At 48.4% G+C, this 13,384-nt stretch overlaps 2 protein-coding genes across 2 annotated transcripts in view; both read right to left on the bottom strand.

Annotated features, from left to right (window-relative positions):
• The window catches only part of LOC107049234 (olfactory receptor 14A16-like), a 164,388-nt gene that overhangs the window by 65,119 nt on the left and 85,885 nt on the right, over positions 1-13,384 (bottom strand).
• Positions 8,446-9,381, bottom strand: OR14J1L16 (olfactory receptor 14J1-like 16). The gene has a single exon (XM_004950049.3). It carries the CDS (start codon positions 9,379-9,381, stop codon positions 8,446-8,448), a length of 936 nt encoding a protein of 311 aa, XP_004950106.3.

The raw sequence follows: 13,384 nt of genomic DNA, 5'->3' as shown, positions 1-13,384 counted from the left end.
AGTTCCTCCTCCTGGCGTTGGCAGACACGCGGCAGCTGCAGCTCCTGCACTTCTGGCTCTTGCTGGGCATCTACCTGGCCGCCCTCCTGGGCAACGGCCTCATCAGCACAGCCGTAGCCTGCGACCACCGCCTGCACACCCCCATGTACTTCTTCCTCCTCAACCTCGCCCTCCTCGACCTGGCCTGCATCTCCACCACTCTCCCCAAAGCCATGGCCAATGCCCTCTGGCACACCAGGGCCATCTCCTACACAGGATGTGCTGCACAGGTCTTTTTCTTTTTCTTCTTCCTGTCAGCAGAATATTCCCTTCTCACCATCATGGCTTATGACCGTTACGTTGCCATCTGCAAGCCCCTGCACTACGGGACCCTGCTGGGCAGCAGAGCTTGTGCCACCATGGCAGCAGCTGCCTGGGGCACGGGGCTTCTCTATTCCCTGCTGCACACTGCCAATACATTTTCCCTGCCTCTGTGCCAAGGCAATGCTGTGGATCAGTTCTTCTGTGAAATCCCCCAGATCCTCAAGCTCTCCTGCTCAGCATCAGACTATCTCAGGGAAACTGGATTTATAGTGCTTAGTGTCCTTGCCATATTTGGGTGTTTTGCTTTCATTCTTTTCTCCTATGTGCAGATCTTCAGGGCCGTGCTGAGGATGCCCTCTGAGCAGGGACGGCACAGAGCCTTCTCTACGTGCCTCCCTCACCTGGCCGTGGTCTCCCTCTTTGTCAGCGCTGACTTTCTGGCCTACCTGAAACCCCATTCCCTGCTCTCCCCATCCCTGAACCTGGTGGTGTCATTTTTGTACTCGGTGGTGCCTCCAACACTGAACCCCCTCATCTACAGCATGAGGAACCAGGAGCTCAAGGATTCAGTGAGGAAAATTATGTCATGGGCACATTTCAGCAGCAATAAACTTCTCATCTGTCTTTACAGATGAGTCACAGGCTTCCTCACAATGGGTCTATTTATGTTCTTTTATGTTTATTGTATTTATTTATTTATATGAATTGGTGCATTTTTCTTTACTGTTCATATGTGTATATATATAATTGTTCTAAGAGGTTATCATGTTCCTAAACATGTGTTTGGATTCTTTCCACTTCTACTGAGGCATCACCCTTCTCTCTTTCTCCTGAAGGCCATATGAGCTCTGGGTTAGTACTGACTGCCTCACAGCCTCTGTGTGATTCTTCTGAATCTGCAGGGTAAGGAGATGCCAGTGGGCACTGTGGAGGCAGTGGGGATGCAGCAGGAATGGAACGGGAGGCTGGAGGAAGATTCCTCGGGCATACCTGTGCACACATAGTGCCTTTGGTAATGGCCCATTTTCATTCCAAGCATTTTGCACACCCCCAGACTCCCAGGGAGAGGTTTTATCAGCACTCTTCCCTGTCCACCTGGGTCTGCTGCCCACTCTGATCAACACGGCCAGCAGAGAGACACGCATCAATGGCCAAACAGATCAGAGGAGGGATGGGGTCTGATGGGAGTTGATGTGGTCATGAAATTTCCCTGAATCAAGAAAAAAAAAAACAAGAAAAAAACAAGAATCAAGTATGACCTGGAGCCCTATGCCCTTGCTGCTGTTGCTCAGTCCCTGTCCCAGGCAGAAGTCCCTGTGACAGTCTCCCACCCCTCATGCAGGCCATAACCCCAAAGACAACCCTGGCACAAGGTGAGCGTGCTGGGTGGTAGATGGAGCACCAGGATCTGGTTGTGACTATGGGCAGAATGAGCCTTCTGCTCAGTCCACTGCAATGATGGCAGCCTCTGAGAGCTCACAAGCAAAAGGAGCTGGCAGAGGTGATCCTGGGGCCCTGGAGACCACCCCATGCCCGCGGGGCCACAAAGCAGGGTCCCTCAGGGCACAGACCCAGCAAAGCTTCCTGTTGCATGAACAGAAAGGAGACACTGTTGAAGGAAGCTACCACCAGCCCCAGACCTCACACCAGTGATTCCCAGCAACACGATCACCGTAATCTGCTGAGGGCTGATGACTGAAATGGGGCCATTCCACTTTCTTACTGGGCTCAGTGCCTGCACTGGGGAATGGGCAGCCTGGCTCAGACCCTATCCTGGCCCAGAGCTCAGCAGAGCTCAGAACAGGGCTGGCTGTGTGCTGTATGGGACATACTGGGGACCCACAAATCACCTGGAACTCAGGTCTCTCTGCAGGTTTCACTGCACACTTGGGGACAGCTATTGAATTTGGCGTCCCTTTCACCTTAATATATTAATTGAAACTACACCTAACCCACAGCACATTTGACTAATATTTTATATAATTTAAAAGATTTCCAACACAGAAATCAGCTCAGTGTCAGTTAAGATTTCACATCCCTCCTATTCATTACCTGTTTACTGTAACTGAATGGATTTTCTATGTCTGTACTTTAGTTTTGTTCTCTCATGTCCTGACCTCCTTTCCTAATATTTATCAGTAACTTCCTAAATTACCCCTGTGTAGCAGTTAGTTATTTCTGTTCTTGCTGTCACACCCAGTCTGTTGTGTCACTGCAGCTCGGGTAATGATTCTCTTCTGAATGCTTTGGTCACTGCTGAACTCCAGGCCATTCTGATAGGAGCTCTCTGGATACTGAAGTGAAGATTGCTATGTTACAGAAACACACTTATCTACCAGGTGCCAGCTGTAAGCAAAGAAACAATCCAATAAAGAATTTCTTTGTGTGTGCTGTAAAAAGATGGATTTTACTGTAGCACAACATCAGTCCTGAGATTTACTGTGTTTTGTTTAGCTCAATGTTTACAGGATCTAAATGCAAAATCAGTATTTTCCTAAATCTTCATTACATTTTGTGGTGTTTTATGGTCAGAATGATAATTTGGATGCTTTGACAATGCATCAGTTACATAGACCAGTACAAAAATCAATCAAGACTTATGACAGGCCTTTGGCATGGTCCCCATCACATCCTTATCTCTGTGGAGAGATGTGTGAGATGGATTTGAAGGGTGGACTGCTCATTGGATAAGAAATTGGTTGGAAGGTCGCAGCCAAAAGACTGTGGTAAATGGTTGTCTGGGAAATGGGCTCCACCAGGTGGAGGCCGATCACAAGTGGTGCCCCCTGGGGTCAGCCTTGGGACCAGAGCTCTTCAACATCTATCAGTGGCATGGATGATGAGATACAGCACACCCTCAGCAAGATTGCTTGTGTCACCAGGCTGTGTGGTGCAGTTGGCACGACAGAATGAAGGAGTGCCATCCAGAGGGACCTGGACAGGCTTGGAAAGTGGGCCCAAAGAAACACCATGAGATTCAATAAAATCAAGTGCAAGGTTTTGCACTTGTGTTGGGACAATCCCGGGTATGAGTACATTCTGGGAGAACTCTTACTTGTGAGCAGCCCTGCAGGGAAGATCTTAGTGGTCCTGGGAGATGGAAACCTTAACATGAGTGCTTGCAGCCTGAGAGGCCAACTGTACCCAGGGCTCTATCAACAGGGAGGTGGCCATCAGAATGAGGGAGGGCATTGTCCTTCTTGAGTCAGCTTGCACTTGTGCATGGCATTGCTCTGACCCATGTGAACATCCTTGCACATGGTCTTGTTGATCTTCACAATGTTCTCATAGACCCACCTCTGTAGCTTGTCACGGTCCCTCTGGATGGCACCCCTTATCTTTACTGTATTGACCACATCACAGAAATTGATGTCACCCACAAACTCGCTGAAGGTGCACTCAACAGTGCTGTCCGAGTCAGCGACAAAGAGGTTGAATCGCACCAGTTGCACTTGCAGACTCCTTAAAAAATACCATTGTCTCCACACAGCCACTGAGCTGTTGACCACAACTCTGGCTGTGACCATCCACCCAATTCCACATACAGTGAGTGGTCCATCCATCAATTCATACAGGTCTCATACAGGGCAGTATTAAATGTCTTCCACCAGTCCAGGTACACTGAAAGTGCCATCATCTCACAATCTACCCTCCAGGCAGTGTACCAACCCATCAGATTGTTTTGGCTGACAGCTGACAACACAGATGAAATCTCACCATGACCTTTCAAGTCCCATGCCAGAAGCTGACCTTTCAAGTAGACATGTCCAAGTTATGTGCCCATCATTTGCTAATGTTCATGGGACATGAAAACCCATACTCAAGGTCTCCTCCTGTATGCAGGCAATCAGCTTCTCAGGCAGAAGGGATCTCTCAATCCACCTGCCCAGCAGGTGCCTTCTGCTGGCTTGCCAGAGACAGGGGAATGACCGTTAGATGCATTCCTAAAGGTACAGAGCTCAGCCTTGAACTCAAGGCTGTCCTATTGGCTACTACAGAAAGAATGTCTTCCAAGGCTCTTTTCCAGCCTTGTTCCTGCTGCAGGTCTGTCACCTCCAGACACAGAAATAAGCTCTCAAACACCATATCAGCCACATGCCTGTTACAAGGTGGTGAGTTCTGCTTGCACAGGTGACCTCACTTCAACATATCTATCCCTGCCTCGTGGCCCGTTGCTCAGCGCTAGGGCAGCTCTGGGGGGCCCTGCCGGTTGCCGCTTCCCGTTCCACCCCAAGGAGCTCTACTCTGCTCCATATTTCTTGTCCCTCGTCTTCCACGTGGGAAGGGTTTGGAGCATGGTGGGGAAGCGGCCCGGGGCTGGGGCCTAGGACTCAGGCCTGCAGCCTCCCCTCACTATTCAGAAGGGTTCTTCTCCCAGGGTCCCACTTCAAGCCTGGCAGAGTGGTGATCTGTTCGACTTGACGGGAAGGTGCCGGGACTGAGCGCTTTCGAGGAGCGCTGACGAGCACTGAAGTGAGGGACAGAACCGATGCGCAGAAATGAAACTCTGTAACCACAGGGTAGTAATAACACAGCTATGTTTAATGAGCACTGCACACACGCTGGGTGCAGAGGGGATATTGCCACCTAGCCTGCATAGAGGAAGGCAAGAAAAGCACCTACTTAAAGAGCAAGCTGCATACATATGCATTAGATGTCAAAGAAAAGGCTGGTTTATTGCAGTGTGTCCCCAAAATGAGAGTTGTACACATGTACGGTGATCTTTCTGATGAAGGTGGTTGTGTTATTTTCTTGGGCTTGGGGTAGGATGGAGGACACTTGGCTGGCTCTGGTTGGTCATCCCATCGGCCACAACTCCGTTCAATAATCTGCTGATTTAGTTAATTTGTGGTTTTACTGTCTGACCCTGCTACCTTGCATTCTAGACATAGGATAGTTAATGATGTTATTTGGAAAAATGGGAGACCCACTGTCTATGTTAACTGTCTAAGAATGTAGAAAAGCATCTGTTATCAGCAGCAATAACTTGATTTAGCAAGTTCAAGTAAACCTGAAGTAAAGGGTGAGTAAATACTGTAGAAAAGTGTGAGTAAACCCGGAGAAAAGTGTGAAACTCAGAGTAAAGTGTGAGTACACCTGGTGTAGTGTGTGACTGAACCCAGAGTAAAGTGTGTGTAGACCCAAAGGAAAGTGTGAGTAAAACCCAGAGAAAGGTGTGAGTACACCCGGTGTAGAGTATGACAACCTGTGGTAAAGTGTGTGTAAACCGGGAGTAAAGTGTGGGGAGACTTTCGGTTTAGCATGGGAAGACATGGATTTAAGTGTGAAAAAACCTGGACTGATGGGTGTGTATACATGGACAAAAGTGTGGTGTAAAGTGTGAGTAAACCCTGAGTAAACAGGGAGTAAACCTGGAGTAAAGTGTGAGTAAAACATTGGTACAGTCTGAGAAAAACCCAGAGTAAAATGTGAGTAAAAACCCAGAGTAAACTGTGAGTAAGCTGGAAGTAAAGAGTGAATGAACCTGGAGTAAACGGTGAGTAAAAGCCAGAGAAAAGTGTGAATAATACCAATGCAACATGTGAGTAAAACCTAAGTAGAGAGTGAGTAAAACCAGGAGAAAAGTAAGAGTAAACCCAGAGTACTCTGTGACAAAACCCACAGTAATCTCTGAGTAAACTGAAAGAAAAGTGTGAGTAAACTAGAAGTGTTAGTAAAGATGGAGTAAAGTGTTAATAAATATGGAGTAAAGTGTGTGCAAAATACACAGTAAAGTGTGAGTACGCCCGAAGTAGAGTAGTGACTGAACCAAAAGTGTGTGCAAACCCAGAATAGAGTGTTAGTAAAACCAGGAGAAACGTAAGAGTAAACCTAGAGTAATGTGTGAGTAAAACATGAGTAAAGTGTGAGTAAATCCCAGAGAAAATGCTGAGTAATGTGTGGGCACACACAGAGTAAATTGTGAGTAAAAATGGAATCAAGTGTGAGTGAACCTGGAGTAGAGGGAGAGTAAAAACCTGAGTAAGCTGTAGGAGCACATGGAGTAAATTGTGAGTGAACCCAGAGAAAAGAAACAGTAAACCCAGAGTAAAGTGTGAAGAAACCAAAAATAATGTTTGAGTAAAATCCAAAATAAAGTTTAAGTAAACCTGGAGTAAAGTGTGAGTAATGCTGGAATAGAGGGAGATTGAAACACTAAGTATAAAGTGAGTAGACCTTGAGGAAAGTGTGAGTAAACATTCCAAAAAGTATAAGTAAACAAGAAGTAAAGTATGAGTAAACACGGAGTAAAGTGTGAGTAAACATAAAGTAAAGTGTGAGTAAACCTTGTATAATGTGTGAGCAAACCTTCAGTGAAGTGTGAGTAAAACTCGGAGTAAGGTGTGAGTACAGCTGGACTAGAGTGTGACTGCACTCAGCACAGAGTGTGAGTAAAGTCAGAGTAAAGCAGGCGTAAAGTGTGAGTAAACCCAGAGTAAAGTGTGAGTAAAACCTGAAAGAAGTTGTGAGTACACCTGGAACAGAGTGTGAGTACACCCGGTGAGCAGTGTGTGTAATACCTGGAAAAAGCTAAGAAGAAAGCTTGAGTAGTGCATGAATGAACCCAAAGTTTGAGTTAAACACTGAGTAAAGATTGAGAAAAATGAGGAGAAAAGTGTGACTAATCATGGAAGTGTGAGTAAACCTGGAGTAAAGTGTGAGTAATTCTGGAGTAAAGTGCGAGTAAACTATGAAGCAAGGTGAAAGTACACCTGGACTATGGAGTGATAAAAACAAGAGAAAAGTACGAGTAAACATGGAGTAAACTGTGAATAAACTTGAATTAAAGTCTGAGTAAACCTGGAATAAAGTCTGAGTACATCCTGAAGTAAGGTGTGAATAAACCTGGTGTAAAGTGTCATGAAGTAAAGGGTGAGTAAAACCATGTGAGAGGTAGATGGTGTTTTTTGCAGTGGAAATTTCCAGTCACAAAGAAAGCTGCTGAACATAGTAAGGTTGAGACTGGGGCGTTCCGACCTGAGTGGAATTGGCACAGGCGATATTGGGCCAGGTAATTACATAGGGCAGGGGAGAGTCCAGTACAGGACAGAACTAGTGGGCAGACTGTTGATAATATTGCCCTCCTAGTGCCATAAAAAGTACAGAAAACACCTAAAACAAAGTGTTGGTAACAGACACTGTATGGAAATGTCAGGTAGCAACAGCGTTGGAAGGTTGTGAGCCTGAGACACTCAACCAATGAGTGCCAGGAGAGGCTTTACCTGTGTCAGACCCAGGGTATATAATGGGATGGATTTCACTGACTAGTTGTGCAATTTCTCCCTTGTCAGTAGAGGGTGTGCGCCCATTACTGCACTAATGAATAAACTGTTCTTCTCAGAGATCTTGGCCTGATTAGAAACTGTTCACCTTGAGCGTGTTTCTCACATAGATTTACAGGGGTGCCATCCAGAACTGTGAGTGAGCAGGCAATACACGAATCCATCAAAAACAAGTTTGCAGTCAGAACTTCTTATAGCACAATGGGAACGTTTTGGACAGAGCAAGGCTATCTCATTTTTCACAAGATTCTCCTCCCCCAAGTCTCCAGCCTTCCATCTGTTGACATGGCAGTGCTCTTCCAAGCCTTTGAGACAATTCCAGGCGCGCCTCAGGCAAAGTGTTTCTCCTCGGTCTGCTACGTAACGCAGGACCTGAGGGCTGACACAACTGCAAGGAGAAAGGAGAACAGCGTGGTGCTGCAAAGAGAGCAGCACTGAAAAGACCCCGTCCTGCTGCTGCCCATGGCCGTGGCTCCAGGGAAGCAGCAGCAGCACAACTGAAAGGCAGCAGAGAGGGAGCGGTCACCGGGCGGTGAGGGGCAGCCCCACAGACAGCAGGGCTGCAGCTCTGTGTGGCAGTTGGGCTCTTGGTTCCTGCATCCTCCTGTGTGCAGGGCTGCTCTCTGGGATCCAGAGGAGGTGGAAGCTGAGATCAATGATATTCTGGTGATTTCTTTATTGATTCAAAGAGCTGGGTTACTTTTGTCCATTAGGATTGCCAGCCAGAAGACAAAGATGGAAAACAAAAAAGAAATGTGATGAACAGTACTGATTCATTGGAATTAGAATTACCATAGGAACAACAAAGAGGGAGTGAGGGCGAAAGAGATGAAATAAAGGCAGTCCGAGCTTTTCCATTTTACTGATGCCGTAGCAATATATGTCCAAAGAGTTTCCTGAGAGCTTGCTTGATCTCGTGGTTCCTCATGCTGTAGATGATGGGGTTCATGACTGGAGGTACCACTGTGTATAACACTGTCACCACCAGGTCCAGGGATGGGGAGGAAAGTGATGGGGGCTTCAGATTGGCAAATGTGGCAGTGCTGACAAAGAGGGAGACCACAGCCAGGTGAGGGAGGCACGTGGAGAAGGCTTTGTGACGTCCCTGCTCAGAGGGCATCCTCAGCACGGCCCTGAAGATCTGCACATAGGACACAACAATGAAAACAAAACACGCAGATACTAAAGAAGCACTGACCCCAAGAAGCCAAATTTCTCTGAGGTAGGCATCTGAGCAGGAGAGCTTGAGTATGTGGGGGATTTCACAGAAGAACTGATCCACAGCATTGCCTTGGCACAGAGGCAGGGAAAATGTACTGGCAGTGTGCAGCAGGGAATTGAGAAGCCCAGTGCCCCATGCAGCTGCTGCCATGGTGGCACAAGCTCTGCTGCCCAGCAGGGTCCCGTAGTGCAGGGGCTTGCAGATGGCAACGTAGCGGTCATAGGACATGATGGTGAGAAGGGAATATTCTGCTGAGATGAAGAAGAAAAAGAAAAAGACCTGTGCAGCACATCCTGCGTAGGAGATGGCTCTGGTGTGCCAGAGGGCATTGGCCATGGCTTTGGGGAGAGTGGTGGAGATGCAGCCCAGGTCGAGGAGGGCGAGGTTGAGGAGGAAGAAGTACATGGGGGTGTGCAGGCGGTGGTCGCAGGCTACGGCTGTGCTGATGAGGCCGTTGCCCAGGAGGGCAGCCAGGTAGATGCCCAGCAAGAGCCAGAAGTGCAGGAGCTGCAGCTGCCGCGTGTCTGCCAACGCCAGGAGGAGGAACTCGCTGATGGAGCTGCTGTTGGGCATCTGGTACTTCTGAGCACCCGGACCTGTGGGCACAAGAACCTGTCCAAGGAGTAGGAGAGTTAATGACAAGACATTCCATGTGGGCAATGTTCATTGTGGTCAGTGATGTGAGCTACATTTCATGTGGTTGATTTTGCCATGGCACCTCTGCCCTTTTTCATTCAAGGAAGCAGCGTTGTCCCTCTGTGGACGTGGGAACGTACCAGTGCCAGAAATTCATGGGTTGAAAATAAAAGTTGTAATGATGTTTTTTTTTCCTGCAAAGTCTGGTCCAACTCACCACAGCCAAGGAGTGTTCAATGAAGTCAGAAATTCTGAGCAGTTCTGCTGCACACATTTTGAATGGCAGTGAGAGCTGAGAGGCAAAGGGATTCACTGCTGCTTAGCGCAAGGTAAGGGGAGCGGGTTGGGTTTGTTTCCACACACTCTGAACTTGCAACTCTTGGAGACAAAGGGAGAATGTCTTCCCATGTTACCCTGAAAAGAAGCCAGTCCCTGCTGAGAGCAGTGGAAACCACTGCCCATCACGGAATTCCCACCCTTTCTCAGGGGTCCTGAGGAAGGTCTCATTGCCACACATCCAGCAAAAAACCACCAACCCCAGAGCATTTCCTTGCATATAACATCTCTCCCCTTCGTCCCTGCACATTGATCTCGAGCCTGTGAGAAAAACTTACATCCTGGAGGTCAGCTCACAGCTCTGAAGGACACTTCAAGGAGATGTGTCCCAGTGGTGGCGTCTCATTAAGGGAAAGCCAACTCCTTCCCAGCCTCACAGACTGCATTGCCCACAGCCCCAGGCAGTGGCTCTCAGCCCCTGTGCACTGCAGAGGGTGATGGACACGTGCCTGGGGAGATGCTGCTCTGCTCTGCTGCAGCTCTGGCTGCACAGGAGGTGGTTCATGCATTGAACCCCATGGCCATGAGGGCAGAGGCATTCTGGGTGGGAGCTTGCTCAGAGGAAGGTGTCCGTACTGAAGGGAGTAGTATGGATTTTTCAGGTGAATTCTTCCTCTGGAAAAAAATTGCTGTTCTTACTTTCCTCTCATTCCCTGATCATAACCCTGTTGCCTGCATATTTTCCTTGCTGGAGATGTTTCCCTGTTCCATGTCTTGTACATGTCTGTGCTTACAGACAACAGCCCAGAATGTGTGCATTCCTATTTGCTGTTCAGAACCCATCCTGTTAGCAGAGCATTCTCTGGGTGCATGTTCATGTTTGCAGGTATAAAAGGGAACATAAGGGAACCCCAGTGAGTCCAACAATGTAAATATCTGCTTACAGTGAGAGACTGAATGCACTTGAAGATTCTCACTAGATGTAGTCCAACACAGTTAAACTTTTTCTCTATCACCCTCTACATCTTTACCCTCTGTTTGAAGCAGGAAGCAGAAAACATGGCAGAAAATCCCTCCTTTGGCCTTCATAGTGGAAGGTCAACAGCGGTGCAGGGCAGTTCTCCCCGCAACGCCCTGCACAGCTCCCCGGGCAGGCTGAGTGCTGAGCCTGGCAGGCGGCAGAGTCCCTGCCCCGGCACACAGCCCCTGGGGCACAGCAGGGACCCTGCTCTGCACCACAGCCCTGGGCACCCGGCTGCACCCCCGGCTGCACAGCCTGCAGCCGTCCTGGGACACGCAGCCCTCAGGGCTGTGCTCTGACACTGCAGCATGGAAACACTAAATTGAAGGAGGTATTCCTCCACAATAAGCAAACACGGTGTGTCTTCAGCCTGATCTCCTCAGGGTTGTTTTAAATTCAGCGATCCCTCAGGAAATGTGGCTGCATTGCCTGTAGCCAGAGTCTTACCTTGAACAGAGCTGTGAGCAATCTTCCTCCAGTGAGCTCACAGCTTGCTCACACTTTTCTCTTCTATCCTCATGCCATCTGCAGAACGCACCCCCAGCACTGTTGTGCTGTGCAGAAGAGCTGCTCCTGGGCACAGCTGTCTCTCTGCTGCACTGCCCACTTGTAGGAGCTCCCTGTGTCCCAGGAGCCCAGCCCAGATCAGCAACAGAGGATGTCATTTTTTCCTCCCCACTCATCTCCCGTGAGATGGCCCTGAGTCTCCATGGACAACAGCTCCTGAAAGACAACAGCATTGTGACTGTACTTGGAAATCTGCTGCATTAACCACCAAATGACAGTGACCTATTCCAGACACATGGTTAGTTGTACCAGAGAGTGTTTGCTGTAACAAAAAGGCACACAGAGAAGCACATGGAGGGGTGGCCTTCCCCTGGGCAGGGCACTGATTCAGCTGAGGCAGTGCAGGCATCTCATCCCTAGATGGAAACCCTGGGGCTGAAATGGGATTCAGCTCCCCACGGACCCACAGGAGCTGGGATTTCTCTGGATCAGATCAGATGTGCACAGTGAGTTGCCAGCATGTGAGCTCCTGCTCTGAGTCCTTGGTCCTTTCCTTCCTCACCTCACTGTTTATTAGTTGGACTGGGCTTCTTGGAATCCTACGTGTCAGAGACAGGTGGGAAATGTTGGTGCAAGGCAGATGTGCCCTTGGTGAAAGAGGAGGTGATCAGGGAATACCTAAGCAAACAGGATCCTGAGTGACAGGAATCACAGAATCCTTGAAGGGCCTGGGTTGGAAATGACCTTAAAGACCATCCAGTTCCAACCCCCTTGGTGTGGGCAGGGCTGTCAGCCGGTAGATCTGGATGCCTGGGGCCCTCAGCATCTTCAACATCTCCAGGGATGTGTCACCCACTATTTCTTTGTGATTCCTGTTCCACACCTGTTCCATGCCCCACATCATGATCTTAGGAATGCTTGGAGTGCGTTCCAAATGTCTGATGTCAGGTCACCCAGTGAGGCTCTGCAGTCTCTGCCCATGGAGGTTTTCAAAATGCATCAGGTGCAAATGCTGAACAACTTGGTCTGTCCCTCTTTGTCCTGGGTTGGACGGCAGACATCCCCCAGGTTTCCTTCCAGCCTGGGATAGCATGTGATCCCATGTGCTCATGGCCTATTGCTGATGGGAAGAGAGCAGATGTTTCCAGAGCAAGAAGCATCCTGTGCTGCATGTGACCATCGAAAACAAGGTCTGAGAGCACGAAGACAGATCAGAACCACAGTGTGACTCTGTCAGTGCAAAGACTGAGAGCTGTCACAGAAGGTTCTGGGCAGGGAAATTCTGAGGGGGACTCCAGGCTCTGTGCAAGACACAAATGGATCTTCTTTTCTTTTTGAATCTGTAAGGCTGAAAGATGTTCTTGTCAATAAAACTGAAGCAAAGTTCGAAGACTAAGATAGAAATGAGCAAAAATGTGTTAACGCACTTCTCAAGTTCAGAAATACTCCTAAGTTCTTTTTCTTTTTAAGTTGTAACACCAGACTTTGAGGCAATTTTATGTAATTTTTATAATTATAATTTATTTTACAGAATGGACAGTGCTTTCCAGAGCTGTGTTTGCAGGAAAGATGTCTTCAGGTACAGGGACACAGACAGCGGAGCCAGTGCCAATGCCCTGTGACTAATGCCCAGCGTCCACCGCTGCTCTACCCTGCTGCGTATTTCATGTCCCTCATCCTCCAGGGGTCTCCAGCTCTCCTTAATACATGACCATGCTGAAGGACATGATTTCAGCAGGCCATATGGACACATGCTCTTCCCACTGCTCTCCACGTATCCCCATCCCTTGCACATTGCTCACTCAGAAACCTCCCAACTCTCTGGCTGATCTGTGACCTTCAGGGAGATTACTGGAACCTGCTCCATCTCTCCAAAGTCTGATGGACTCTCTTGTCAACTCATTCACTGTGATTATATCTACCCCTTCCTATCTCTGTCTAACTCATTTCTTGTACAGATATTTCCTGTGAAAGACGGAAGTCAGTAGTTGCGGCTTGGACAGGGCATGCGGTTGATCACTGTGTTTTTCTGTTCATACAATTGCATCACGTTTCCTTCTGTTTGTTTGCAAAATAGAGAAATCCTTCATTGCCCATGTGCATCTGGTTCTCTGAGGAAAGCCAGTGGGAGTTGGT

Source organism: Gallus gallus, chromosome 33 (genome assembly GCF_016699485.2).
Source record: "Gallus gallus isolate bGalGal1 chromosome 33, bGalGal1.mat.broiler.GRCg7b, whole genome shotgun sequence".
Taxonomy (NCBI): Eukaryota; Metazoa; Chordata; class Aves; order Galliformes; family Phasianidae; genus Gallus; species Gallus gallus.
This window is presented reverse-complemented; position numbering and strand designations above follow the sequence as displayed.

Excerpts from the sequence above, each read along its gene's own strand:
- OR14J1L16 (XM_004950049.3), bottom strand. The coding sequence starts at position 9,381 with ATGCCCAACAGCAGCTCCATCAGCGAGTTCCTCCTCCTGGCGTTGGCA.